The 27,461-nt window shown below is 38.5% G+C and overlaps 1 protein-coding gene across 12 annotated transcripts in view; it reads right to left on the bottom strand.

Moving 5' to 3' along the window:
- Window positions 1-27,461, bottom strand: part of PAK3 (p21 (RAC1) activated kinase 3) — a 253,215-nt gene that overhangs the window by 67,833 nt on the left and 157,921 nt on the right. For all 12 annotated transcript variants that reach the window (XM_058536518.1, XM_058536524.1, XM_058536528.1 and 9 more), the window contains 2 exons: window positions 23,491-23,692; window positions 4,197-4,297 (listed from right to left, as the gene is read on the bottom strand). In XM_058536518.1, coding sequence (XP_058392501.1) covers window positions 4,197-4,297; window positions 23,491-23,665 — 276 coding nt within the window. In that variant the 5' untranslated portion in view covers window positions 23,666-23,692. The remainder of the gene's footprint in view (window positions 1-4,196; window positions 4,298-23,490; window positions 23,693-27,461) is intronic.

The following is a 27,461-nucleotide window of genomic DNA, read 5'->3' as shown; positions in this document are numbered from 1 at the left end:
GGGAGGAGATGAAACCAATGGGTCTGAATGGGGGGGGTAATCCCTTCTAAAGTGGGACGGTTATGAAAATAGGGAGGTATTAACTAAATCAGGGGCAGGATAGGCTACAGGGCAACAGATTTAAGAAAACAGAGAAAACAACAATGTTTCAAAGTTTGGATGCATAATTCCACTTTTGGACAGATGCTTCCTCCATAAATATGCAATAATAATAATTGCCATTAAATGACTGGAGAAATTACTAAAAGGCAGAAACATGAATTTGGAGGGAAGAAGGATGGCATCATGAAAAGCTTCCACAATAATTTGTAAGTTGTTATTATAACTGGGTGATCACAGGTAGCCAATGGCCATGTGATGAACTTACAAATTTTCAGTCCCCAATTCTGGTTAACCATTCTCAGTTTCACATTGGAAGTATCTGTGTGGCTAAAATTCAAAGTATAGCTATATGGTGATGCTGAATTTAACATTTGTGTTCATTGATGTGATTCTTCTGCACTTTGTAGCTAAAGTCATGGCTGGCATAGAGAAAACTAGATTAAGGATTTCCCACACAGCCAGACTCTATGTTTGAGTTTCTTAGACATTTGGACCGGGGAAAGGGCAACCATTTCATTTCAAACCATATATGAATAATTTCCATTTCAGTGGCGCAGTTCTGAAGTCCCACTTCCCACAAAATAAGATTAGATATAAGGTAACAGCTTTGTCTAAATAAAGATATCTCTAACGCTACAGAAACATGCTTTGACCCAACTGGTTTGATTTGGGATATAGGTCTTTGATTCCTGGCATTTGGGGTTACTCCAAGCACAGTGAAACGACACTTTTACATGCATTAATCACGCAATTTAATGCTAAAGCCTTAAGCCAAGAATTTGAACTCAGGAGCCCATGCATGATCCCAGTTCTGATTCTAAGTGCAATTAATAGCATTTGGTTAATACTGTAATGGTCAAAGGAGTTATTAAGTGTTACAAAACCAGGTACGCATTGCACATAACCACTAGAGCAGACATCATTGGCATGATCATTACCATAATTATTAGAATATTTGCAGTTATTATACATTCTCATGGCACTTCTAAACTTTTGTGATAAATAGTCTTGTGATCACTAGACAGCAGGAAAAAAGCTGTCAATTGTAGAAGATTCTCCAGACAACTATACTTACCACATGACTACACTGCTGACATAATTTCTTTTTTAAGTTGAGATAAACCAGTTAATCAATGAAACCTGACACTTAAATTTGAATGTATGCCACAAAGGCACATAATCAGAAAGCCATCTCATTACTCCAAATTGAGGTACAAATCCCAAAAGTTAGATAGCTAATGGAGACCTAGAAGTGTGAGCATCAGAAGCAGGAGCACATATCAACGCCTGACCATGTATCCAATAACAACCAGATATACATCAAGCTGGGGATTATCTAGTGTAGCCCAGGAGAATGGCAGCATGATACAACAGGCCAAGCATTTATCTTATCATAAAAATGATAATTTATATCACTCATACCATTTTTCCCTCTGATTGACTTGAAGCGACCGTCACAGGTCTAGAGGTCTGGAAGGGGGAGTTCTGAAGTATTTGGGACAAAAATGGCAATATAAAGGGTAAGGACTTGTAATAGTTTAACACCAAAAATCTCACCTCCCAACCTAATTTTAACCTCAAGGTCCAAGTGTATGACCAGGTGTGCAAGGTTATACAGGCCAATTAGCCATAGGGTAATCACCAAGCAACACACCAAATTAGTGTCCAAATATTCAAAATAACAGGCCCTTGTAAAACAACTAGACTAGATAGTTCAACAAATTGCTCAAAATTCAACCTAAACAACTGCAATAATCAAATTTAGTAATATGTCCCTCCCCCTTCGAACACACACACAACGAATCAGTGGTACTGCGGCAATTAGGACCCAATTTTAAATCCTACCAGTAAAATGATGTTTAAAAGCTTATTATCCTTTGGTATTTTTAAAGGTAGTAAATGTAAATCACAGGTTAAGATAGTAAAAAAAAAAAGGCAGAATTTGGTATCTTTAAAAATAATGTGTGGGCAAGTAGTTATAAAAGATCATCAAGATGATGATAAAGTGCATCAGATTTCCAAATTTGGCCTGTGTCTTATCTATATATTCAATGGATTTCTAACAACTGACTGCATCCAAACTGCTGCTTTATTTCATATTGGGTTTTCAGGAGGACAGGACAGGTTTCTGGTTGGTTTGGTTCAGTTGCATCAAACTGTTTTTCAAGATTGGAAAGAATGCCCATCACATATTCCATCCCATCCCTCTCTAGTTGGTTCTTTGAGTTCTAATTGACAGCAAAGTAAAAATGGCTGATCTGCAATCAGCAAGATGATGGTGGCTCACTTTCCTTCATTTCCATTCAGAGCCCATAAAGAACAAAGAAAGAGCTCAAGATAGAGAGATTGTATCGTAAGATGTGAAGTAAGTTGGAAAGAGTGGAAAAATAAACAACATGAAAGGAACCAGAATGTCACATGAGAATAGTGGAGGAGAAAACTTTCACATCAGAAAACAAAAAGGAAGAAAAAAAGAAAAGAAAAATATGGAATGACAACAATAAAACGTAAGAGAAATTTAAACAGTAGAAAAGCACATAGAAAATAAAAAGGCCAAAAGCGGCAAGATAAAGTTCTTAAAATAAAAAAGGGAAGAGTTATTAGATGACACTTATAAAGTTTAAGTGCTTTCACTGTTTCAAACATCAGAAAAAAGTCATAATCTCTGTTTATGATTTTTTTAAAAAAGTCTAAACTTGTTCAGATTATTAAAATTATTCTTATTTTTTTGGTGGTGATGATGGTGGTGGTAGTGGTACCAGTGAGGTTATATTTCCTAAGTGTAGTTAAGAGAATATTCTCAAATATGAAAGAACAGAGGCTGGGCTCAGACTGAAGGCTATTTGAATAATGTCTCTGATTCCAAGGATGAAATTGGCTAAATCCTACCAGCACCTCAACTTTATCAATGGCATTACTTCTTAACGTTCTCTTCTGCTGGCTACTGAGAACAAAGAAATAATCAGCTCACATCACTTCACAAGGCCAAGATGTTTACTCAGTTTCTACTTCATTCTCATATTGCTTATTTCATATTGTCAATTCAAAGACATGGTTTGCTTCTCCAAATCAAATTAATTTGCTCCCTCTTTTTTTTTCACTTAATCATATGATACAGTCTACTCACTAACTATCATGTTATGAAACAGGAAATTCAATTATTTAATATCTAAATTTACCTCTGGTTTAAGAACCCAAGAATCGATGGTGACAGTTCTATGAAAGACTTTTTCCGAATGTATTCAAAATTACTCTTAGAATGCACATTAGTAGTATGAAAAAGGTAGTTGATCTTCCCGGGGACATATTTCTAGCCACATCTTTTCCTTCATTCATCTGAGAAAAATGCCAGATCTTTTAAGAAAAAGTATAAAATGTCATAGATCTGAGATCTTGTGCTATGTGAGCACTACCAATATCCAAAGAAAGGCTGGATCTATAGCTATGGTCTTTCTGGAGAATTCTTATTGGTATTTACTGGGGATTGTATATATACAAGGTAAGCACATAACCACTAAAGCATACATGATGTATCCATCAATATTTCTTCCTGAAACATGCGGTTTGCTATTTTGAATGTCTACAAAATATACCTGTTAATAAGCCTAAAAATAAGCTATGTTCTTGAAGTCAAAGGGAAGAACAGGTCAATTTCACCGAGATTTTTGGTTAGTGTGGTTAACTGATCTGAGCAATCCAGGTTCCAATGTAAAGCCTGAGTTATTCAGACAGATTGCCCTCACTGGCCAAGTTGAATCAATGATTCCCTGATTCACTTCAAACAATAAAGAATAGGCTCAAGCAGGGTCTCTCTACCAGGACTGCATCTCCTGTGCCATGGTAAATTAGCATTTTCAATCGAGTTGAAGACTATACAGTGATCAGACATTTTTGTTAGGATGGACAAAACAATTTTGCCAATATTCTTGCCACTCACTGGTTCCATCTGTGATTGTCTAGGCAAAGTCCATCTTACTTGAAATCATCAAAAACTTCAAGGCTGACATTTTGGGACATGGCAATCCTTGCTTGAAACCTATTTTCAAAGAGGATTTTTTTCATGGCTTACAAAACAAAATAAGGAGCTTACTTACAGTGAATTCCCCGGTGACTGCATCAAACCCCACATGAATCGTATGTTCAAAGTCTGAAGGAAGAGAGATCTCTGGGCGTTCTTTCTCTTTCTTCTTATTGGCTAAAGGCAAAATGTTAACATATATTTATTTGGGGTATAGTTTTGGCATCCATAAGTTGTATAATTAGGTTCATCAAAACAATTACAAAGTTGAAAGACAACTGATTCCAACACAATTTTAACAATATTTAACTCCAGAAATTATAATTTTATTTGCAGAAGTGGCTGAGAGATTGACAAAAAATGTTATGTCCAAATAATTTACAAATTTCCAAAATCTAATTCAAACAAAACTTTTAGTCAAACTGATGTCCTTTACCAGTCTAATGATGTAATGCACAGGTATCTAGGTATATTGAGTTTAACTGGCTTTGTTGGATCAAATACCACTTACTAAATAAGAAATTCATTACACCCAAGTCAAGCTGAGGCTTATTATTAGAAAGAAAGAATGGAAAAGAAAAGGGCTTGAGCTATCTATAAAAGTGTTATGAATTGCTTCCATGTTAACCATAGCTAAATATCAAGTAGGTAGAATTTTAATTTACACGTTTACATTATGATGTATATCTTAATAGATTCTTGGTCTTCTTTCAATGAGAAAAGTATTGCAAATCAATGTTACAAATCTTTATCATTAACAGTGTTTTTAATCATTTTCTATGCAATACTTTGTTAATAAAAAAATGCAAACTGCTTCTTTTCACTGAATTAATTTTATTTAGTTCTTAGAAACTTCAAACCAATTCCGTGGTTTAGTCATTCCAGTTCGTAGCCACTTTTCCATGTCCCTATTATATTCTGTCATATTAGCCATTCAATATCATTGTCCTCAAGTAGCAAATTTTTCATAGCGACAGAATTATGAATAAACACATCAATAGTTAATAAGTCAAAAGGCTTTAAAGATATAATCACTGAAGAAATTAAGTTGGGAACTGTAATGAAATCAGCCTATCTCGAAATAGATCCCAGGAGGATGTTACTGTGGAAACACTGTAAAATGGCTTCTAGTAGCTTCCATAATAGACATACCAGCAGATTTGAGCATGTATGTCTGATAAGGCTGCATTTAACACTCAAAAAAGTAATACCTTCTTAATACTAGGCAAGTCAGCATGAACCACATTTGCCCAATTGAAACCAATCAACTTCAGAATTTCCAGGGTGGCCAATTTAGAACATTTTGATTCAAATAGATGTTTCCTAGGCCTGAATTTCAGATAACATTCAATTAACCACATGTGGATTACTGGTCTTGTGGGTTACCCAGGATAAATTCTAAATTCAAAACCTTTCATGTTCAAATGTCCTTCTTATGGATTCTTTTCTCTTTCTACCCTCTCTCACTGCTCCATATCTCCAGCCAGAGGACAGAGATATGGGGCAGAAATATGGAAATTCAAGCAGTAAGAGGATTACGATACAGGATTAGGAAAGAGGTTGGAGGCATGGGCGGGGGTGGGGTGGGGAGCAGGGACAAGGGTCACCCAAGGCCTTTGCCTGGCCATGGAACACATTTAGGACTCATTTTGACAAGTACATACATGCCACCTAACTTAACTTCAGCATAGATTCTATTTTTACCATGAGCCTACTTTATTGAATATTATCCTAACTGAACAGTGAAGTTTAGAGTTTTCTGTTGGTACTTCTACTGTCCCTGCATGTTTGTGGACTGTAGCTACCATTTCTACTTGTTCAACTACCATTTCTACTTGTCCAGAAAGGCAAACAGAACAGTCAGCTTTTTGTTCCTGCCACTCCACTGAAGGTGTCCTAGCTACTTCTGTAATTGTTGCCTTATTTTTCCTTTTTTCTGATCTCCCATCCATGTTGGACATGGTTAACCACCTCTCTCTCTACTTCCTTGACAATGTGGTCTGATTCTCCACCTCCCTAGTGACCATTCTTCATGTGATTGGCATTGCCTCTCCTTCTTGTGCCGTTCCCAGTGCAGTCTTTGGCCTTTTGCAATCCTTTCTTTACACTCATTCCTCTTGGATGGCATCCACCCCAGATACTAATTCATATTGGGTAATTCCCTAATCTGTGGTTGGCAGGGGTAGATCCAGACTTTGTGGGACCAAACACTTTATGTAATTTGAGAGGAAAGCTCCCTTTAAGTAAAAACAATACGAAATTGTTAGTGACCCTCCTAAGGCCTTGAAAGAGTCCCAGGCAAGTGAAGAACTCTGAAGAAGAAGGTTTATTCACTTCATAGTAAATCTACTCCTGGTGGTTGGTGACCTTTTGGGAGTCAAAGACCATTCTGAAAAATCTGAAGAAAGCTGTGGAACTTCTGCCCATATAAATGCACTATACACATATATACCATTTTGCATATAATTTCAGAGGTTCAAAATTCCCCTGGACTCCAGGTTAAGAACTCCTAGCTTAATCTGTATCTCCAGTCATTATACCAACTTGCATTTATGATCTCTCTTGCCAGCAAATAGTCTCTCCCTACTACTCCACTAGTACTGGTGGCACATTTGAAGCATATTGACTTAGACATAAACACTCCACTTTGGCTGAGCTATGTGTCTCCCTAGAAGGCCACCTGATTGCCAGTCCCTTACAAGCCTAATCATACCATTTCCTTCACTCAGTGCTAAGCATAACAGAGGCAGGAAGCCCCAACTTGCTCCTCCTCCAGTGTCCGTGTTCTCAGTGAAATGATACCACTAGCCACTCAGATCAGAGAAGGATTAAGACCTGAGACTCCTCCTCTTTGGGAAGCTTTAAGCAATGAAAAGATTACGACTTCCTCCTCCTCCAATACATAATTCAATTAAAAACAATACTAAAGCATAAAATAGGTAACAGTCCAAAAAGTTCTGATATTTCTATGATGATTAAAGTCTTTTTAAAAACTGTATATCTAAAATCAAAATGTTTCCACATTTTGGGTGCCCCTGATTTGCTGGGCCTTAACAAATATGCTTACTTTGGCTATTGGGTAATCCAGCACTGGTCCAACTGCCCAAACCATAAATTTTGGAGCTTCTTTGACTCCTACTTTAATTCTACCTTAACTGGTCACCAAGTTCTCTCTGTTCTAGCTCCCAAAATCGTCTTGAATCCACCTTCTTCCTTTCATCCCCATAAACCATTATCTTAGTCCAAGGCACCAGCATTTCTCTCTTGTTCTTACTGCTTCCAATTTTGCCCCCTGCTATTCATTACTCTGTGGCCAGAGTAATCTTTTGAAATATACAAACCTGACTGCATTCTTGCCTTTGTTTAAGATCCTTAAATGGCTCCCCATTACCCATATATTAAAGGTTCATGCTCCTTAGCATGCTATCCAGGGGCCTGCGTAATCTGCCCAAGTTTACCTCTCCACTGTCTATTCTTGTCATGGCCACCACTGTCCCAAACCCATTTCATGTTCCCTAAACTGCCAGGTTTTCTCTTACCGCCAAGCTTTTACACATGTTAGGCCAAGGCCTGAAAAGTCTTATCTTTTACTGCCCCTCCCCCTTTGTGTGGATAACTCCCATTGGTCCTTATTCTTGAAAACTCACTCTTGGGCTTCTTCTCCTTTAGCAAGACTTTTCCTGTCTTCCCTCTGCAGACAAAGTTAAATGCCCTTCTCTTCATGCTCCCGTAGAGCTACCTAGTGTACCCTCTGAGCTTGGCACTTATCACCACTGGATTGCTATTTCTTCTTTACATACTTATCTCTCCCACTAAAATTTGAGATACTTGACAGCAGAGACTGTATCTTATTCACTCCAACATTCCTAGTACCTGGCTTATGTCTGCACACAATAACTATCATTTATAGAACATTCACCATATGCCAAGTGCTTCTAGGGTTATCTCATTTAATCTCCACCACAATCTGATAAGGTAGGACTTATTATTATTGTATTATTTTTATTTTGTAGAAGAGGAAAGTGAGACTCAGTGAGGTTATACCACATACCCAGGGTTACACAGCTAGCAGATGTCAGAGCCAGGATTTGAACCTAGGTCCTAACTGTGTCTACAGAAACTAAGTTCTTAATAGCTATATTATTTATTATTCAGTAGCATTAAAAAAACTCAACAGATTTAAGCCCTAGTTTTCAGTAAATGTCTAGTGATTGAGTGGAGCCTAGATGAGAACTTTTTCTTCTTTTTTTTATAAGGAACACTAAAATGTCTGTATCTCCCCCAGAAAATTCTGTGAGCACTGGTCGTTTATATTGACTCAGCCTAATCTGAAACTTGGACTGATAAAGATTCAGCCTGATCAGCTCTGGGTTGATATTTCCAGAGAGCAGAAGCCCAAATGAGTACCACTTTCTAAGCAATTCACCCATATTCTACTGGAACCTGGAACAAAGGCCACAGATTGCTGACTAGACCACAAACTGCAGTGTTGGGCTTTGGGACCCTCTGTGCATGAGTTTTGGTTGTAACTCCAGGGGCCAGCTAATCTCTCCAGAATTTCTCATCCTGACATCTTTCTCTATTCCTTTACCTTTTAAAGAAAGAAAAGCCCCTCTAGTCATCTGTCATCTCCTATATGCTCCACCCCAAGGTTCTGCATTTCCTCTAGTGACTAGAGCTTATTCCATTACAAATCCCCCTACACCCTCAACCTCTTCATGAAATTCTCTCTTCACTTTTCTTGCCTTAAGTTCTCAAATTTCATTGTGCCACTCTCACCTGGGAAACTTAAAAAAAAGAGAGAGAGACTTCAGAGCCGCACCCCCAGAGATTCAGATTCAGTTAGTCTCAAGTGGACCCTAGTGCCTTTAATTTTGAAAGCTCCTCAGTTATTTTCATTAAGCAGCTGGGGTTGAGAAAAAAACAACTTTAAACCCTACCATCGAATGAGAGTACCACTTCCTCAAATAATCCTGATGGACCCTGCTCATTCTTCGCCATCCCAAATCCTTAGGTCTGGGGGAATGGGGAAGGGCAGAATTTCCCCTTTTTACTCCAAATGTTTGAGATCAGTAGTCCTGCACCTGCCTACAAAACCCCCTCCTCTGAGGTTATTGCCATTTAGTTCTCCTGGCCAAGTCCTCTTATCCATTGAGGACTTTGGCTCTGTCTTCCTTCCTACACTCAATTCTGCGTTCACTCTGTGAAACATAATATATAAATGGACACCTCTTTCACATATTTTAACTCCTTGACCTCCCTCAACTCTAATGAACTTCACCTTTCTTCCACTTCTGCAATCCATTCTCATGGCTACCTTTTAAACCAGTGGTTCTCAACTAGTGCTGTGCATCAGAATAACCTATCGAGTTCCATAAAGTATTAATGTCTAGGGCCCACCGAGAACCTACTATGTCAGGATTTCTGGGGGTGGGACCTGGGCAAATGATTTTTTAAGCACAATAGATGATATGCAGATAGAGTGGAGAACCATAGCTGCCGCAGGCCTCTTCTTTATCCAGGATGACGTTTTCTCTGAAGTATTCAACCCTGTTATTTCATTCTTTGAGCCCAGACTCCCACCCTGCTTAGCCTTCTCACTCTTTCAAGCCCTTACTCCTATTTTACTCGTTCTTTGAGATCTCAATAAAACCTCCAGTCTCTGGATTCCTCCATTTTTAGCTAATTTTTCAGCTTCCTCCTGGCCTAGACTCTATGGTCTATCATTTAAATTGCTCTTAAGCCACTGCACTGGAAACTCTCACCCTTCGATCTTCTCTTGCAATTCTGCAAAACTCTACCCTGAAAGAATCCAACTACGAAAACTCCACTTCTATACGGAGGCTGCTGAGAGTTGCTGAGGAAAAAGTCACAGAGCCATACAGATTGTTGCTTACTATAAAAGTCACAGGCTATAGTTGGGTCATCAATGTAATATTCTTCTTGCCCCTTGTCAACTTCCTTTCCCACTCCTCTTACCGAATATTCCAGAATTTCACCACTTTGCTCAAACTTCTGCTTCATCCTCTCCTCCTTTACTTTCAGCATATGAAATTCATCTACTTGACTGAGAAAAATGGAGGTCATCAGTTTAGAACTCCTCTGACTTCACACCCTCTTCCACTCCTATGCATTCATCTCCATCAGTGACATCTTCTTCCCTCATGTCCACTGGAAGCAGTGTCCCTTCCTTCTGTCTAAGGTTTATCCCTCCACTGGTGCATTAGATCCCAGTCCCTCTCACTTCTCCAGAGGTCTCACTCTATCAATAATCTCCTATTTCTTCTTGTATCTTCAATCTTTCCCTCTCTACTGACACTTCCTATTTGGCTTAAAAAATGTGCCAAGATCTCTTTTGTCTTTAAAAATTAAAGCCCTCTGCCTGCCACCTCACATCTTCCTCTAGATGCTATAGTCTCTCAGCCTTTCTTTCTTTAACTTAAACTTCTTGAAAAGGCATTCTAGACTGTTTTAACCCTCACTCCTCCACAAATTAACCTCCTCCTTGAAAATGGCCACTTTTCAGTCCTTACAACTGGTGACTTCTCAGTCAAAACTGACATTGCTGACTATGAACTTCCTGAAACTTACTCCTCCTCACCTTCTTTCACACAATACTTTCCTAGAGTCTATTCCTACATTTCTGGGTCTTCTGTTGACTCTTTAAATAGTATTCCCCAGGAGCTGTTCTAGGTCCTCATCTCCTCTCATCAACACATCTCTCCCTCAGGTCACCTCATCTACTTGAATGGTTTCAATTATCATCTATACTAGTGACTCCCCATATGTATGTCCAGCCCTGACCTCTCTGCTGTACCCCGACCCCATGGAATTAACTCCCTATTTAACACCTCTACTTGGATGCCTCACAGGCCCCTCATTCCAAATATTTTCAAAAGTAAACTAATTCTCCACTGCCTTTCACCATCTAAAACAAGGAACTACAACCCCTCCTGTGTTCTCTACCTCACCCTCCTCCAGCTTCTCCTCTCACCATCTGATTAGTTGCCTAATTCTATTAATTATTCCTCCTAAATATTCCCTCTGCATTGTCCTCATCTATTCTTACTGATACTAGCCCTTAGGCCAGTCATTTCTCACCTGCATGATTCCAACAGCCTGACTTGTCTCCTTCCATCCCTCCCCATCAAATTCATTCTTTTCCTGTGGCTACAGTGATATTTTGAAACACAAATCTGATATCATTCCCCTGCTTCAATGTTTTCCCATTGTCTTCAGAATCAAATTCAAAGCCCTCAGTATGGAATATAGGAGCCCTCCAGGATCCAGCTTCCAATTACTTCCACAGCTCCATCTCCCACCCCTCTCCCATTCTCACTCTATGCACTAGCTATTCTGAAGTACTCATAGTTGTATTCAAAGAACCTCAACTAATAGCATGTCATGTCTACTGCCTTTATAATTCTGCTCCCTCTATCTGGAATGCCACCCATCTCTTACATGGCTAGCTCTATTCCTTCTTTAAGACTCACCTCAATTCAATGGTCACCTCCTCCAGGAACCCTTCCCTAACCACGTCTTCCCTCAGTCTTGAACAGATGCCCCTCCTCAGTGCTCACTTCTATATTGTACTTACCACCTAAACTCTAATTATTAACTGACTTTTTTGTGTCTTTCACTAGGTCATCAGTTCCTTAAATGCAGGAACTGAAACTCATTCACCTCTGTACCCTAACATCTATCTAGCACACTACCTGATTCAATAAATATTTAATGAATAAGCAAATGAACAAACAAATGAATGGATGAATGAAATGAGACCCAATATATGGAGACAGGTCATGCCTATTTGCTATTATGTGTTCGTGGATGAGGAGACAATGATCTAGGTCCCCCAAGAAGGTCGGGGGTTGGGAGGGTATGTTTTAGAGTATTTGTTATATTTGAAGTTGGTGGTGGTGGCATCGTTGCTGTTTTTCCCCAACAGTGGGGATGACTCTGTACTCATTCAGGCATGCCTCTTGCCAGGTGCCACTTTGAGGCCAAAAGCATAAATTGGCAACATAGTTCGGCAGGGTTCAAGGTACAGCAAAGCAACTAATTCTCCCCCAGCTGAGATCTCTGGATGGTGCTATGCCTGCCTTCTGAAAGCATTTTAGAAAACTATCACCTGAGTCTTCCTTGTTATAAGAGTTCCACTTGTTATCTTCCCTAAAATTCCTGGAAGTTTTGTTGGGCCTTCTCATTAGATGTCATATGGTCACGTCCAGAATTATTTTTTAGAGCACTTTCTAGCTCCTTGAAAACAGAGCATGCAGGAAAAGAAAAGGAATGACAGAAGACAGATATAGAGAAATGCTTTCCTACATAAATTTAGCTTAAAAGCACAGAACAATAATCATTTTTTAAAAAGCAATGGAAAGCATGCAAAGTTACGGTATATGGCAGAATAAAAAGCGACATTTAAAGCCACATTAATACAGAAAGCTAAAAGCAAAATATTATATAAAACAAATTTTTAAAATGCAGAAAAAAATTTTCCAAAGAAAAGAAGACATAGATTGGCTAGTTCTAAGCAGCAAACATTTCACAAGCCTGGCTCTAAGGAACAACTCCCTCCTGCTACTGTCTCAGCTTCCTTCCCTTTGAATCAGTGAGTGAGTGAGTTAACAAGTATACATGGAATTGTGGATCAGTGTAGTGACAGATTGTGCTTGGTGACTCATTAGGAACTTAAGTAATACTCTAACCTTGCAATCTAATTGGGGAAATAAGCTTAGCAAACAAGAAATTGCAACTGATACTACCAAACCAAAGAAAATTAGGTGCTAAGTTGGGAAGAATAGAGTACAGATGTTGTAGCACGTCAAAAGAAAAGAAGATCACAGAAATCTGTGGTGGACAGGAAGGGCTTACTGGAGGAGGCAGAACTCGAGAGATAGGTCTTAAAGAATGCATAGGCAGGAAAGGGTAAGGCATCTCAAGCAGGAAAAACAGGAGAAGCAAAGCTTGGAAGTAGAAATGTGCACAGTATATTGATGAGGAAGTAAGAAGACAGAAGGGTAAACAGGGTATAGCTTTGGAAATCAGGAAGGAAGAGAGATGAAATTGGAGACAGTCATAAGGAATGTGCTAAGAAAGATTTTTGAGCAGATGGATATTTTAATAGAAAAGTGTTTTCTGGAAGACAAGCCAGGTAGCTATGTGCTGCTAGGTCCACATGGGATGATGGGGGTAGGCTTCTAGATAGTTGCTGTTTCACACAGGCTGGAGGTGGAATGGGGAAGACCTACCTACCTGTCACTGCATCTGCTGCCTCTAAGATCACCTACTGGGCATTTCCTATAAAGTGTGTCTGTGTCTGATTTCTGCAACTAGATTGAAAATTACCTGAGGGCAGGAAACCTTGTCTTATATGTAGCATCCCCACAACACTGAGCAAACAGCTAGGCACATAAAAAGCAGGCATAAATCTTTTCTGAGTGAAGTATATAAGCAGTTAAAAACATGCTCCAGGTAAGCCTATGTTAACATTCAATTCTGTTATATCTTCTTTAAACTGAGATAGCTAATAAACCAGATCTGTGCTGGAAGTCAGCATGCAGCTGAGATTTATGCATTGGCTGGTTGCACATATCTGTCTATTCTGGGATCTTCCACGAAGTCCTTTGAGATAAAGGAGGTCTAATAAAATATTTTGTTGCTGAGGTTGCAGCTCTTCTGGGAGGTGCCCTTGTCCCACAACCACTAGCTTGACATTAGAAGCCCCCCCGCCTCCTCCCCACTTTGTCCCACTCCCCCTGCCCAGATGCAATCTGTACTCAGTGTTATGTGTTCCTGAAGCCAAACAACTTGTGCAGATATAGGGGCCATTTCTGGTAGGGACAGTGAGGATGGCTGGGTTAGAGATCTGTCATACTAAAATACCTGTTTTTCATCTCAATATTCCTGGGCTTTGCTCCGGGAATGCCATGTTGGAAGGATACAGAAGTATTTTTAAAGGGCCATCCACCTCCTACGGGTGGCAATCCATCTTTTCCTAATAGATGATCCACAGTGACTTGGTCACTCTTTAGCTGGGTGACAGGTGCTTTTGGTGGTTCACTAATTTCTCTAATTCACTAAGAGGCTGCCAGTCAATGCCTCACAAAGATTGTTTACAAAATGTTGCCCTTGTGGCCTTTAAGTATTAAAATGCATTAGTGTCTACCTAACTACCAGGAAAGCGAATTAAGCACTGGGGTTATTGCTTTTTTAATTGTTTTTAACGTCATTCTGCTCCATCCTCTGATCTGTGGGTCACAGAGCACACCATGCCATAACGCCACAGAGGGAATCCTTCTGAAGGCTTCTACTTGGGTAAGAACAAGTATCCCAGAACAGTTCTTCCTACGGCACCAGCAGTCCTGCAGGTGACGTCAAAGAGGCAGGTGCTCATTGTGAGAGCAATAGTCCCAGAGGGACTGATTTCTGCAAAAACGGTTCAAACCTCTCTGCTCTGTAAACGAATATTGTTTGGGGGTAGATTATGAGAGTGAGTCCACAGGAATTCCTTACCTCCTGGATTCATGAAATGTACATTTTCCCTTACACAGGGAAGAGATCAATTCTCTAGTTTTCCTCTAATTTCTTTTTGGTAGAAAGAATGTCATTTTGTGGGTCTTCGAATTTATTTCTCTCATTGAAAATACTTGAAAGTACTATGTGGTAACTACAATAGAAAGTTAGGCATAAAAAATATTTTATTCTTGGCTCTAAGTATTTAAAGAAATTGAAAGTGCAAGGTGGGTAAGAGATTTAAAGGGGTTCAAAATTTACACAATGTGTAACCAATGTGACCTCAAAAAAATCTAAAAAATTATAAACATGAGAGATTCATGGTAAATTTATGGTAAAAGTTAGTATGAATAATATTGTTTGAGTTTGCAAGTTTATAAAAACTATATTTTAAAAAGTGAATATTTTATAAAAGATATTTCATAGCAATGGGATGTTAACTGTATAGAGACATAGTTATTCTGTTGTAGGTTACTTTTTGGTTTGGTCATTTGTCATTTGGTCTCTTCCACAGTAAATTTGATTTAATATGCAAATTTGTTTTAAAAAAAGAGTTTCTACATAACATATATTTCTGGCTTAAACCTAGCATTTTGGGCAAAATACATAGTGATTCTGAGCAGAAAAGAAAATAGGTATTTATTAAATGAGGAAAAGGGCTCAAATCTTTAAATAGTGAGTTATGAATGAATCTAAGGGGAGGGATGAGAGGTGACTCTCCTGTTCTATTTTAATATAGTTAATATTTTAATTGTAACAGCATCAGATATTATTTTTGTAATAGAAAAAGATTTAAACACCCAAAAAATAACACAGGAATCAACAGAAAACAATGAACGATTTTCTTTTTTACAAAGGCTGTTACTTTCTGCTAGGAAGTTAGGACCTCAGAAGGAGTAACTTGTAAAGACAAAGGTATGTCTACTGTTGCAATTGCTGATTAATAAAATGGGTTAGATTCACCTAGGTTTCACCTGCTTCTGTAAAAATTCCATTTTTGCATACTCCATTGGCCAAAACCTATTTTCAAAACAAGTTAGGTAACTCCCATTTTATGGTAAGCAGTATAGTGTTCAATCACCACTGGACTAGGAGTCAGGGGATCTAAATTCTAGGTCTGCCTTGCTTTGTAATTAGTAGTGGGCAACTTTGTGGAAGTTATTGAACCACTCTAAACTTCTGCCTTCCTCTGTAAAATGGGGATAATCCTTGTCCTGCCTCCATCATAGGAGGTTTGAAGGAGGTAACTGATATGAAAACACTTTGAACATTGTAACACCCCTACAACTGCCATCCAAAATACATAATCTCATTAACAATATACTTAGTAACAGGGTGACTTTGTTTGCTGGAGAACTAACTAATCTGCCACTTTTTAAACCCAGCACTTCCATCCTGTGAGTGATGTCCTTGGAAATATAACTACCAAGAAAGAAGACTAAACTAGGCTGTTTTAAACATTCACTGCTCTTATTATAATATTTTTTATTACATTAGCAAACCTCAGAAGTATATAGTTGGGAAGGCCCATGGTGGGAGGTTCATTCTGCCTTCAGGCAGAACCTGCTAAAGCCATGAGAGATCCAATAGAGAACCTAGGAAATTTCACTCTTGGTAATTCATAGTACCCAAATAGCATATCTGAAATTTCTTTATGTCTAGTTCCATTCCCTCTGGTGGAATTGTAAGCCCATTTCCTCCTGCCAGGTCTTCAGTGGCTATAGAAAACAATATATGCCCTCCATAAAGTAAGTAGCCTTTAATCTATAGATAAAATCTCAAAGTGGTACCTGATTCTTCAAGAGCAGCTAGCTACAAGCCCAATTCATAGGTTGGGTGTTCCATGAGGATGATGGGGGAAAGGAAATGATGGTCCCATGTGAGTCCCTCTAGTGACTCCCACTCATACACACAGGCAGCCATCACTTCAGTGGCATCATCTTCAAAAAGATTCAGCAACCGTGATCATTCTTGAAAATCATTAGGAAGTTGAGTCTTACATCCATCTCCTTCCAGGAAACACACACCAGTTCCACTCTCATTTACACCCAATTCACATGTGCAACAATTTCAACGGAAAATGTTTGAAAACAAAAAGCAAATACGAGGCAATGTCCTAAACGAGACACTTCTGATCATGTGGATAATTATACAGGGCACAAATGTGAGAGACAGACAAAAAAAAGGGCCTCATTTGCTTTAAGGAGGAAAGCAACTTCATATCCCTTAGCTAGTGTCAATTTTCCTGTCCTTTCAACACTTCATTTTAACATTTGAGACAGCTGTCTTCTGTCTTCCCCTCTTCACATCCATCCCCTGTATCTTCTCCACCTCCTAATCTCCCTCTCACACATTACTTCCTCTCTCACTTTATTTCTCCCCGTTGCTTCTTTCCTTTCGTGTATACATCTCTCAATCCTGCATTCTATACTTCTCTTGAATTTGACAGTCTGCTGGTTTTAGTGGGCCACCATATTTGTGCCCAATTTCCCTGTTTACCGGCCATGAAATGGAAGCACAAGCCCTAGTAGATAGAGTGCATCACCATCCCACCTTTTTCCCATTTCAACCACAGGGGTCTTCTAGGAGTAAAGGAGTAGTACAGGAGGCTCTTCTGGGGCACAGCACTGACACCGGAGGACAAAAAAGATGCCATGCCCTTCATACTTCCCAAAGGGCAGGACAGTGATCTCCGAAGAGCACTCCTTGCTGAGCTGTATGGGCTACATTTGGAGAACCAAGAGGAATGTAAACACCACTCAGGATGTAGCAGTCTCTGACATCTGGCTTTCTGATAACAGAACCCTCAATTGAGACTCCCACTCCTTGTTGGTGCAATGATAATAACCTTGAGCTACTGCAAGATCCCGAAGGGTCTTCAGCATCACCAAAGAAAGATTGCATACTGTTCAGTCTAGTTATCATACTAAGTATTTTTTATTGTGCATTAATTAGATGAAAGTTAGTAATGTGCATTGACCAAAACATTTGATTAACACCACCATAAAGGAAAACGGAGAGTCTTCTTTAATATAATTGTTGCACAGTAATGCTTCCTGCTGTATAGTGTATATAGAAGATAACATACTCTAGGAATTAGAACAACAGTATGTATGCAATACAATAACAAAACGATATGGCACTTTAAGAACTTTTTCACATTTATGAACACTCATTTAGAGCCTCAACTTTCTAAAGTAAGCAATATGTAAGCCTGTAAAATACACACACCAAATGAGACCAACCCACAAAACACCCAAATCAAATGTTAGCACATCTCTATTGTCAAGAATATTTTCTCGCCATCATTTCTTTCAAAAAAAACATGAAAAAATTTTCTTTCTTTCCTCCTGAGTGGTGATAAAAAGTCCCCTTTTCTGAAATTCAGAAACGTTTCAAAGTGCACTGCCATCTTCTTAAGGAAAAATTAAAGCCCCCGCTGGCCTTTGGATAGTTTACCATAGATTCCCTTTGTCCTGTTGCAAGGCAGTGTAATAAAGTAGAATAAGCATAGGGTTTGGAGTCAGAGAGACCTGGGAGACTTCTGGCTTCTCTCATTTGCTATGTGACCCTACGTTGTCTACTTAAACGCTTTGAGCTTAAGTTGCCTCATCTGTAAAAAGGGGGTAACACAGAGTGGTCGTAAGGATTAAAAGACTCAATACCTGTAACATGCATGGCACGTAGCTTGGCATCCAGAAACTAGTTAGTAAATGGAAGATTAATTCCTGTTCATCTTGATTTGATTTATATTCAACTATCCCCTCATACTCCACCAGGAAGAGGGGGCTTCACTTCACTCCCAGGCTCACGAGCTCCCAAATCTCTCTGGATTCCCCACAAATAAAATGCACATGAACTGTGCTCTCTAAAGACATAGCCCTTCACACAGCATTGCGTGTCCTCTAAAACACATCTAACGCTCAAGTGCAGCACACAAGACACATAAGCACACTTCAGAAGACGCAGACATCACACAGAACATGTCACCTGCAAGCGCAGCCTCACCTGCTTCTGTCCCACATGTTCTTCCAAGCTTCAAGTCCTTAACACTGATTATTTTTAGAGGCACCATGCCATTTTCAGAGTCCTGGCTGATTCATCTGCCTCATTGCCTTCGCCTTACTGGTTTATCTACTCATGTATCTTTTCATGTATTTATTCCCCACCTTGTTCAAAAATGGATATAAGGTGGTTTAAAAGAATACACAAAATACAATATGACAGCACAAATTCAAAGTAAGTAAAAGACAAAAAAAAAGAAAGATAGGAATATAAAATGGAGCCTGGAAGAAAGCTAATACAAAGTGCGCACATACCATAGACTCCCATTACAAGTACTACGCATGGGCCGCACATTTGGCTCCAAGCTTTCTCGTAGCCAACAAAAGAAAGCTGATCAGTCCCACACTTCACAGGGCCCATAAAATAAAATCAAACCACTTGTTTAGGATATCCTTTTCCTGATCTAAATTCTGAAAACTTTTCTATAGTGAAGTATCATAAAATAGTGGCAAATTGTCTCTCCTAATTTGCTCTAACACCAAGATTCAGCTCCTGGAACAGTCTCCAACAAAGATAGAACCTCAGTCTTGAAAGTACATCTATTACTTCTTACTTTTCTTCTACCTGTCTCTTGAAGTTCCATTTGGTCAATGAAATGTAGTTAATAAAGAGACTTGTTAAAACAAACAAAAATCTCTGCTGTCACCAAAGCAAGTATTTTCATTTAACTAAAGCAATAGACATTGTGACATTATTTAAAACAAAAATTTGGAAAGAACTTCAGATACCCAACAAAAGGAAATGGTTAAATAAACCATGATGCCACTACATGATGAAATATTATACACCATCAAAAATGATATTTATAAAAACTTTTTAAAAATGTAGGAAAATATTCATGATAAAATGTTAAGTGAAAAAGCAGGATATAAAACTGTATGTATTATGATCTTAACTATGTAAAAAAGTATATGTGTATATATAGCCATAAAAAAAGTCTGGAAAGAAATCCACCAAAATGTTAACATTGCTTCTGAGATTTGTGAATATGGGTGATTTTTATTTTTTTGTATACGCTTGTCTTTACTTTCCAAATGTTTGCTATTGCTGAACAATTTCTATATGATGAGAAGAAGAAGGACTAGGAAGAAAAACATCAACCCAGTTAGTTATCTTTGGCTTGCGAAATTATGGGCAATTTTAATTTTCTTTTCAAATTTTCGATAATTGACATATAAATTCTTGGTAGGGACAAAGTTACTTAAAAAAAGAAAGAAGAATTCTAAAATCTAGTTTTTGGTAGTTTGTTTTTAAGGTCCAGAATGACACAAGTATAATAACACCTCACAATTATTGAGCATTTTTTAATTTTACTTTTAATAGCACTCTGGTATTTAGAATTACATTTGATTATCAAAAATACTTTGTGAGGTAGGCCACGTATTGATATCTTCATTTAACAGGTGATGAAACTGAGGCTCAGAGAAAGTAAGTGACTAGCCCAAAGTCACAATAATCAGTAGCAGAGCTGAACTCAAACCCAGGTCTCCAGAACCCAAGTCCAGTGCTCTTTCCATTCATTCAAGACTGACTGTGGCAAAACTCAAGCAGTCACCAAGAGGCAGAAACACAGAAACAGTAACCCCTCCTTACCTATGAGGGTCAGGTTCCTGAATGAATTCCAAGGTAGGAGAGTTGGGCTGAGGAAATTATGATTTTAGGAGGTAAAAAAAAGGAGGCAGGGAAAGTGAGGTCACATATGAACTCTTGAAGGCCCTCATAAATATTTTTTTGTGCAGTAAAACAAAGCAATAACAACAGTACATTACATAAGAATAACGAGAGTTTACATAGCTTAAATTAGTAAAAATGATAGGCTCTACATAGTTTCCATTTAGATCCTGAGATGATTTCCAGAGGTGATGCGAATGTACCATTCATTATGGCAGTGGAAAATGGGGGTGACAGTGAAGCAATGAACAGAGATGGACTATTAGTTCAAATCATGGATCTGCATGGTCTCAGAGTCATCTAAGTCCAATCCTGAAATTGTAACAACTTGCTGTTGGCTTTAGCCCTATCAAGCAAGTGAATTTAAGTCACATGACTTAATGACTTTGGCTCTTCTGAAGATGCCGTCTTCTCAAGTCTTTTTTGAAGATACCTTAGCACTTCTGTATAGAATTCAAATTAATCATTCAAGCTTTGTCCGAAGACAGCTTATCAGCTGTCCAGCACGGGTATTTAAACGGCACTACTTGATGATTCAGGCTCTTCTGAGGTTGCTTTCTTCCCAATATGGTGTTGTAAAAAGACTCTTAGGCACCTCTTTATAGAGTTCAATTAAATCAATTCAAGTTTTGTCTGAAGGCAGCTTAATCAGCTGTCCAGCAACAGAATTAAACGGCACTACTTGATGATTTAAGTTCTGCTGAAGATGGTTTCTGTTTATTGTGATTTTTTTTGAAGGCATCAGAGCACCTCTTTATAGAATTCTGCTAAGTTACTCAAGCTTTGAACAGGTAAGATTTGACATGTAGAGGTATCAGTTTTCTTTAGTTTCTTGGGGAGGTTTTAATCCTGATCTAAAAAATTTGCTCCTTTTTCTTATAACTGTATTTGTCTCTAGTCCCATAGCTTCCTAATTATCTTCATCATCACTTATGGTAATTACCTCTGGGGTACTGGAAGCTTCCTGAGAGTCATCCTCTAGCAGCAACACATCACCTGAATTAGTGTCAACAGGCTCAGATTCAACTTCAGCCAATGACTGCTCCTGCACCAAATGTTCATTCTCATCCACAGGTTCTTCTTGATCCAAAGATTCTTTGTCTTCAGGAGGAACCACTGAAAGTTACTTTACCATCTCTAGCCAAATCTTCTGCCAGGTCACATTAATGAAAGGCTCTGTTAAACTATCTAATGCCTCTTTTATTAAGAATACAGCATTAGTGATGGTGTAGGAATCCCAGCAGCACTAGGATCTACAGACAAAGGAAACTTTGCGAGATTTTGAACAACGAAGTTATATATTAGTTTGGCATAAGTCTTCTTGAATGGCTGGATCAAGTACTGACCTAAGGGCTCAAGGATCTGAGACATGCGACTAGTTATAAAGACAACCTTAACATTAGGATGCACATTGGCAACTGCATCTGAGGCACCAAAAGGACTGTGAAGAATCAGCAGGACTTTGAATTCAAGATTTTTTTATTTTAAGTGGTCTTGAACTTCCACAAGAAAGCACTGTTCAAGCCATTCCTTAAGGAGAGGAGTCTTCCAGGCTTTTCTGTTTGCATGCCAGTACACCAGAAACTTGGCTCGGGTTTTTCTCCTGAGAAGATTTGGGCGTAGTTATCTGTAGGGCAGCAATGGTTTCACTATGAGGTCAGCTGAAGTAGTGGCACAAAACAGAATTGTCAGCCTTTCTGTTTTTGCTGAACTCATGTCAGCATCAGTTGGCTCCTGCACTTCAAAAGGGCAAGCGGATTATTCAAGGGCTTCCAAAGCATGGCGATCTCAACAGCATCAAAGATTTGTGCAGGCACATAATCCCCTTCTTCGGTCACATGCTGGATTTGTGGCAGATACAACACAGGAGCTACAGGATCTAGTGGTTCTTTCCCCAGTACCACTGTCACGTAAGACTTGGTCTCCAGGTCATGGCGCACCATAAATTTCTCAAACAATCTCTTGCTCCCGGCAAAATTTTTTTCTGGATCCACTTCAGTGTCTGAAAATATGTCTTCAAAAATTCTTCTTGCATAGTCACAGACGCCTTGCATGGACAGTGTTTTGTTATTCTTTTGTTTGTCTTCAATCCAGACGTTTAACATCATTTCCATCTTTTCTATCCTTGGGTCATGAGGGATAAAGCATCTCTTAAGCGACGTAGGTGTACAAGAAGCAATACTGGCCCTAATAAGAGTTTCAGCTTTCCTTACGGTACAAATTATGGATTCATTAACACCATATAAATGACCTACAAAGCTATTTGTTTTATCTTGAAGAAGCAGATCAAGAATGTCCCTTTTCTCTTCTAAAGACATCATCCTTCTTGCCCTTTTGGCAACTTTCTGTGGTGCCAGTGTCCTTGTCTTGATTTAGTCTCTTCTGCCTCAATAGTCACATTTATAGAAGTCATGTTCAATTATGCTAATCAATGCAAGCTGACAATTACTTACTAGAGATTTTATATTCCCCAGATTTACAAAGTGTCAGCATATGATATTTAAGCACCAAATGGTATTATGAACAACACAAGGATAAAGGATAATATATTTTTGTGATACTCAGAGCAAATAGGGCTGATTGCGGAGGGGACAACTGGCAGAAGAATGAGAGAAGAAACAAATGACTCAGAAGTTTCTTCCCACCTTGTGATATAGTAAGAGAAACAATAATGTGGCAACTTGGACTCACTCCCGTATACTCAATTCAAAATTTTCACATTTGTCAAAAAGGTATACAGAAGTAAATCCACCTATACTCAAATTTAATAAGGACAACTTGCAGTTAGGAAGCGATTACTGTAAATTCTCTAAGTTATCAGAAAGAAAGTCACTCTTTATATATTCAAGATAGTACTGTTGCTATGATTTCCCTTGGCTTAACACTATAAATTTAATTTTATGTGAAAGACAAATACAGCATAAGCGTATTTTCTGTAAACCCACAGTAAGTCAACCAAACATTATTCTCTGACAAAATGCAACCTCCGAAGATGTAGATGTAAAGGTCAGGCAGGCTCTGAATAGCCAATGCTCAATAAATGACTACCCAAGAAAGAAAGTGACAATGAAAGAGTAAACTAGCCCCTTTTCAATGCCCGGCCACTGATACTTTACTTTTATCCCCTCCTCCTGGGAAGATAGAGCGAAGCCTGGCTTTCTTATTCTTCTCTTCAGGGGCCATGGGAAGTGGTTTGGAGCTGTGGTTGAGTGCTGAAGAATCCCGGTTGTTACTATTCATCCTCAGTGGGGGAGCAGGGGGTTTCTCTTCATTATCCAGACCGTCAGACATTTTTATTTACAACTGATCGCACAGCTCCTAAAGAAAAGGAGGAGAAAACAGGTGTTAAGAGAGGAGAGGTCTAAAAATAATCTAGTAAGCATGGGGATTCTAACACCTTAGAAACGAAAAAATTAGTCTCACATTGTCTCAGGTTTTGCATTGACTATTTTGAGAGGTTTCTTTTCTAGAGATGAGGGAGCTGCCTCCCTAAAGACCAAGGATGCAATTTCCCAAAGAGGAAAGTAACGGCAATAATTAATGGCTTTTCAATATGTATACACAAACACATAAGGTCCCTTCATCTTCTCACAATGAAACTCTATTTTCTGCTGTCCACTCACAGTCTTTTTAATGAACAATTTACAATCTTTCTTCTTTAAAAATTCTATATTGATGATCATCATGGTCAGGTAGCACAACCTCCTTGGAGTCTGGAATTGACACAGGTTTGGCTGTTGATTTTTAATGGCCCACAACAATGATTTGTTAGCCACTTTGACATTGGGATGCCTTTGGTATCTGATTCTTACCTGTGTGTATTTGATTTACAAAACACACTCTACTGTTTTATGGGGAAAAATAAACTAAGAAACAATCTAATAGACCTGGCAGTTTCAGCAGTGGGGTGTACTGATAGGGGAAACAATGCCCATCTTCAGGTAGCAAGTAGAAGATAAAGGCAGGCCAAATGTCACCATGAGCAAAGAGGAGCTCCAAGGAGAGGACCACTTCCTGAAGAGGCACCATATCCTTTCTCCTTGTCACATTTTATGTCCTGGAACAGGGAACAAGGGAATTCGCAGGGGTAACAGGGTTGTAAGAACTAGTCTTGGTTTTAGCAACTTATCTGCTCTGAATTTTATTATCCTTTAGTATCTTATTCCTACAGCTGAATACATTCAGCTTTCATCCCACTGGGAGGGTAAAGTGAACTGGAAAAGCATGGACGCCCCAAGGAAATGTCTCTGTTTCCAACTATTTTCCTATTCTAATTCAAGTCTTTCATTAGAGACCTGACACTTGCCATCACAAGTTATGTATTAAGAGTACTTTCCCAGTGAATCTCCAGTTTGAATACAAGGAAAATTAAATCGCATTTCAACAAAATCTCTGTAAATTCACCAAGTATTAACTAGCACTAATTTAGGAGCATAAGAGCTCTCCAAACACGACTTAGCATATCACTTTATTCCAGTAACAGTTACTATAAACAAACCTAAGTACAACAATAACAAAAACAGGGGTCTCCTCATTACCTGCTGTAATGAGAAATAATCTATCATAATTCTTTTTAGCTCTTTAGTGGTTACAATGTGTTTATTTTCAGTAATGAACTCTAAGTTGCATCATGATATGTGGAGAATTTAAAATATTTTACTATGTTCTAAATTCTCTCAAATATTTACAGCCTGTAAGTATTCAAGAATATGTTAGTATCAATTAGTAGTTTCTCCATCTGCACAGGTGACTGCCAACTAACAATAATTGGCTTGATCTTGATTTGGACAAGAGATCTCTTGTCTTTTCCTTTGCCTGTTATGCCTTGCATTATTTTAATGAATTAAGACCAATTCTGTATTTTTTTAAGTAATCATGATAGTGAAAATACTTGGTAATAAATGCTTTGTCACCGACGACAATTTGATAAGCCTCACATTTTCCTGTATGGGTACAACTATAGGAAAATGAAAGGAAAACTATAGGAAAATGAAAAAGTAAATGTGATGTCAAGGATCGAGTATATTCATAGATACTTCTGGTACCAGTAAATATTTTAACTAGGATATGAAACAAGTGCTAACGGGCCTGCATTCCTTTTGTATTTTGATTTCGGTCCTTCTAAATTCACTGTTTCTCCAGAAGAAAAGTGAGTTTAAGATTGACTTCACCAGTGGCATTATTCTGTGTTGGACAGGTTCATGGTTTTTAATTTAGTGACTGAGAAGAATTTGATACCAGAAACAATGCACTAACTTTCTGTTATTTTTTTGTTTTGTTTTACTTTTCTGAGTTCAATAATAATGCCTGGGCGATTATTACATAAAGTTCGGATATACAAAATATAGCTTGGTAAAAATAATAAAATTAGAAAGTTATTGCAAAAGAACTGAGGATTTAAATAGAAATACCCAGAAGATAGGTTTCTGAAGAATGTGTCTCATAGGGAGAGAGAGCCACCATATTCTGGATGATACATATTTTCTGATGACATATTACTTAACTTGAGATGACAAAAGTCAGGGAAAAATGCGTGGCCTCTTCAAAATGACATACAAAGCTGATCTTGTGTAATAAGGCAAGTAAGAGTCTGGGCTAGTCGGGGTTCTAGTGCACCTACATAATTTAAAATACTAGGCTCCTTTGTTCTTGATAAATAGCTATGGCCAACGGAGCGGCCTGTTTTGTTCCTAATTACACTTTCTGGGCAGACACCTTATTTGACTAGGTATATTTTAGGTCTGGAAAAAAGGGCTACTTGGGATATAAAACTCAAACTATACTCTCCTATATTACACTAGAAATCCCTGATCAAAATTTCAACACCACATACTTGCTGTAGTCCATACCACAGGCATTCTCCAAAGGACTCAGCTTATATGGCACACCCTTCTACTGCCCAGCAAACTGGAATTGTTTTAATTCCATTCAACTCATCAGGGGATTATAAAAGGAGCTGGAATTAACCTTTCACAGAGATGGAAATGAAATTTAAGAATCTTTGTCCAGTCCCACAGCAAGAACATGAAGCATGAACCAAATAATCACTCAGTTTACCTAGACATTTCAGATTTGGTTTTGCTTGAATTATCCTGATATTACTTCAGTTCTTTATTACCCTTTACAAGGCATAACCAATCTTCACTTTTTTCTAATGATTCCAGATAATTCTGACGTGATGACAAAGGCATGGTGCAGGAGGTTCTTGTTACCTTTAACTCACCTTCAAAGCATGTGCTTCAAAGCACACTTTTAGAAAACCGGTTGATGAAGAATGGGTAGGGACCTGTAAGGAAGCCTTGCTGTTAATCTATTTGTTTCCCAAGTGGGAGGTGTCTCCGACTATTCCACAAACATAGAAAAAAAGGAGGATTCTATTATGTTATGTTTGTAAACAATGCCAATTTACTAAGCCGGGTCCCTCCTCTGAGACTGCTTTCTACAAAGGATAATATTAATGGATTGCTGGTTCAATTTGCCTATGATGTCATTATTTCCAAGATCTTGAAAGAGACTATTTTGTTTGGGGTGGCTGGAGGCTCTATTTAAAGAACTGTACAAAAGCATCATTATTCTCTAGGAACTCAATCAAAAAACTGTTTATCTTTAAAGTTTAACTGTTGTCGTTCACTTCTGCAACAGAATAGAAACTTGCAAGTGAGTGGCACACTGGATCTAGCCACAGGCCATTCATTTCCCTTTTAGAACTTGGCCCTTAGTATTGTGGAGAAACAGCTAACTTTAACGGACAACTAGCAATAATTTATATCTGTTCACAAATTGATTGCATACTTGGCTACTAGGTTTTTCAGAGAGAATTCAAATACCTTCTGTGGATGGTGTATATTTTTGATCCAGCCCTTGGGACTTAATGTGGTTTACCAAGGCTCTGTAATTACAATTGAAATTCATCAGCAATAAGAAATGAGCCTCTGGTCTCATGATAACCAAGGAGCCTGAACATCCCTTTTTCAGAGTCCTAGGAAAGATTACTTCTTTCTTTCCCTCCCTCCTCATCTTCCTTTTTCTCTCTCTTCCTCTCGCCACCAAAAAAACTGCAACGGCATATACACACAGGCGCATACAC

This window comes from Diceros bicornis, chromosome X (genome assembly GCF_020826845.1).
Source record: "Diceros bicornis minor isolate mBicDic1 chromosome X, mDicBic1.mat.cur, whole genome shotgun sequence".
In the NCBI taxonomy this organism is placed as follows: Eukaryota; Metazoa; Chordata; class Mammalia; order Perissodactyla; family Rhinocerotidae; genus Diceros; species Diceros bicornis.
This window is presented reverse-complemented; position numbering and strand designations above follow the sequence as displayed.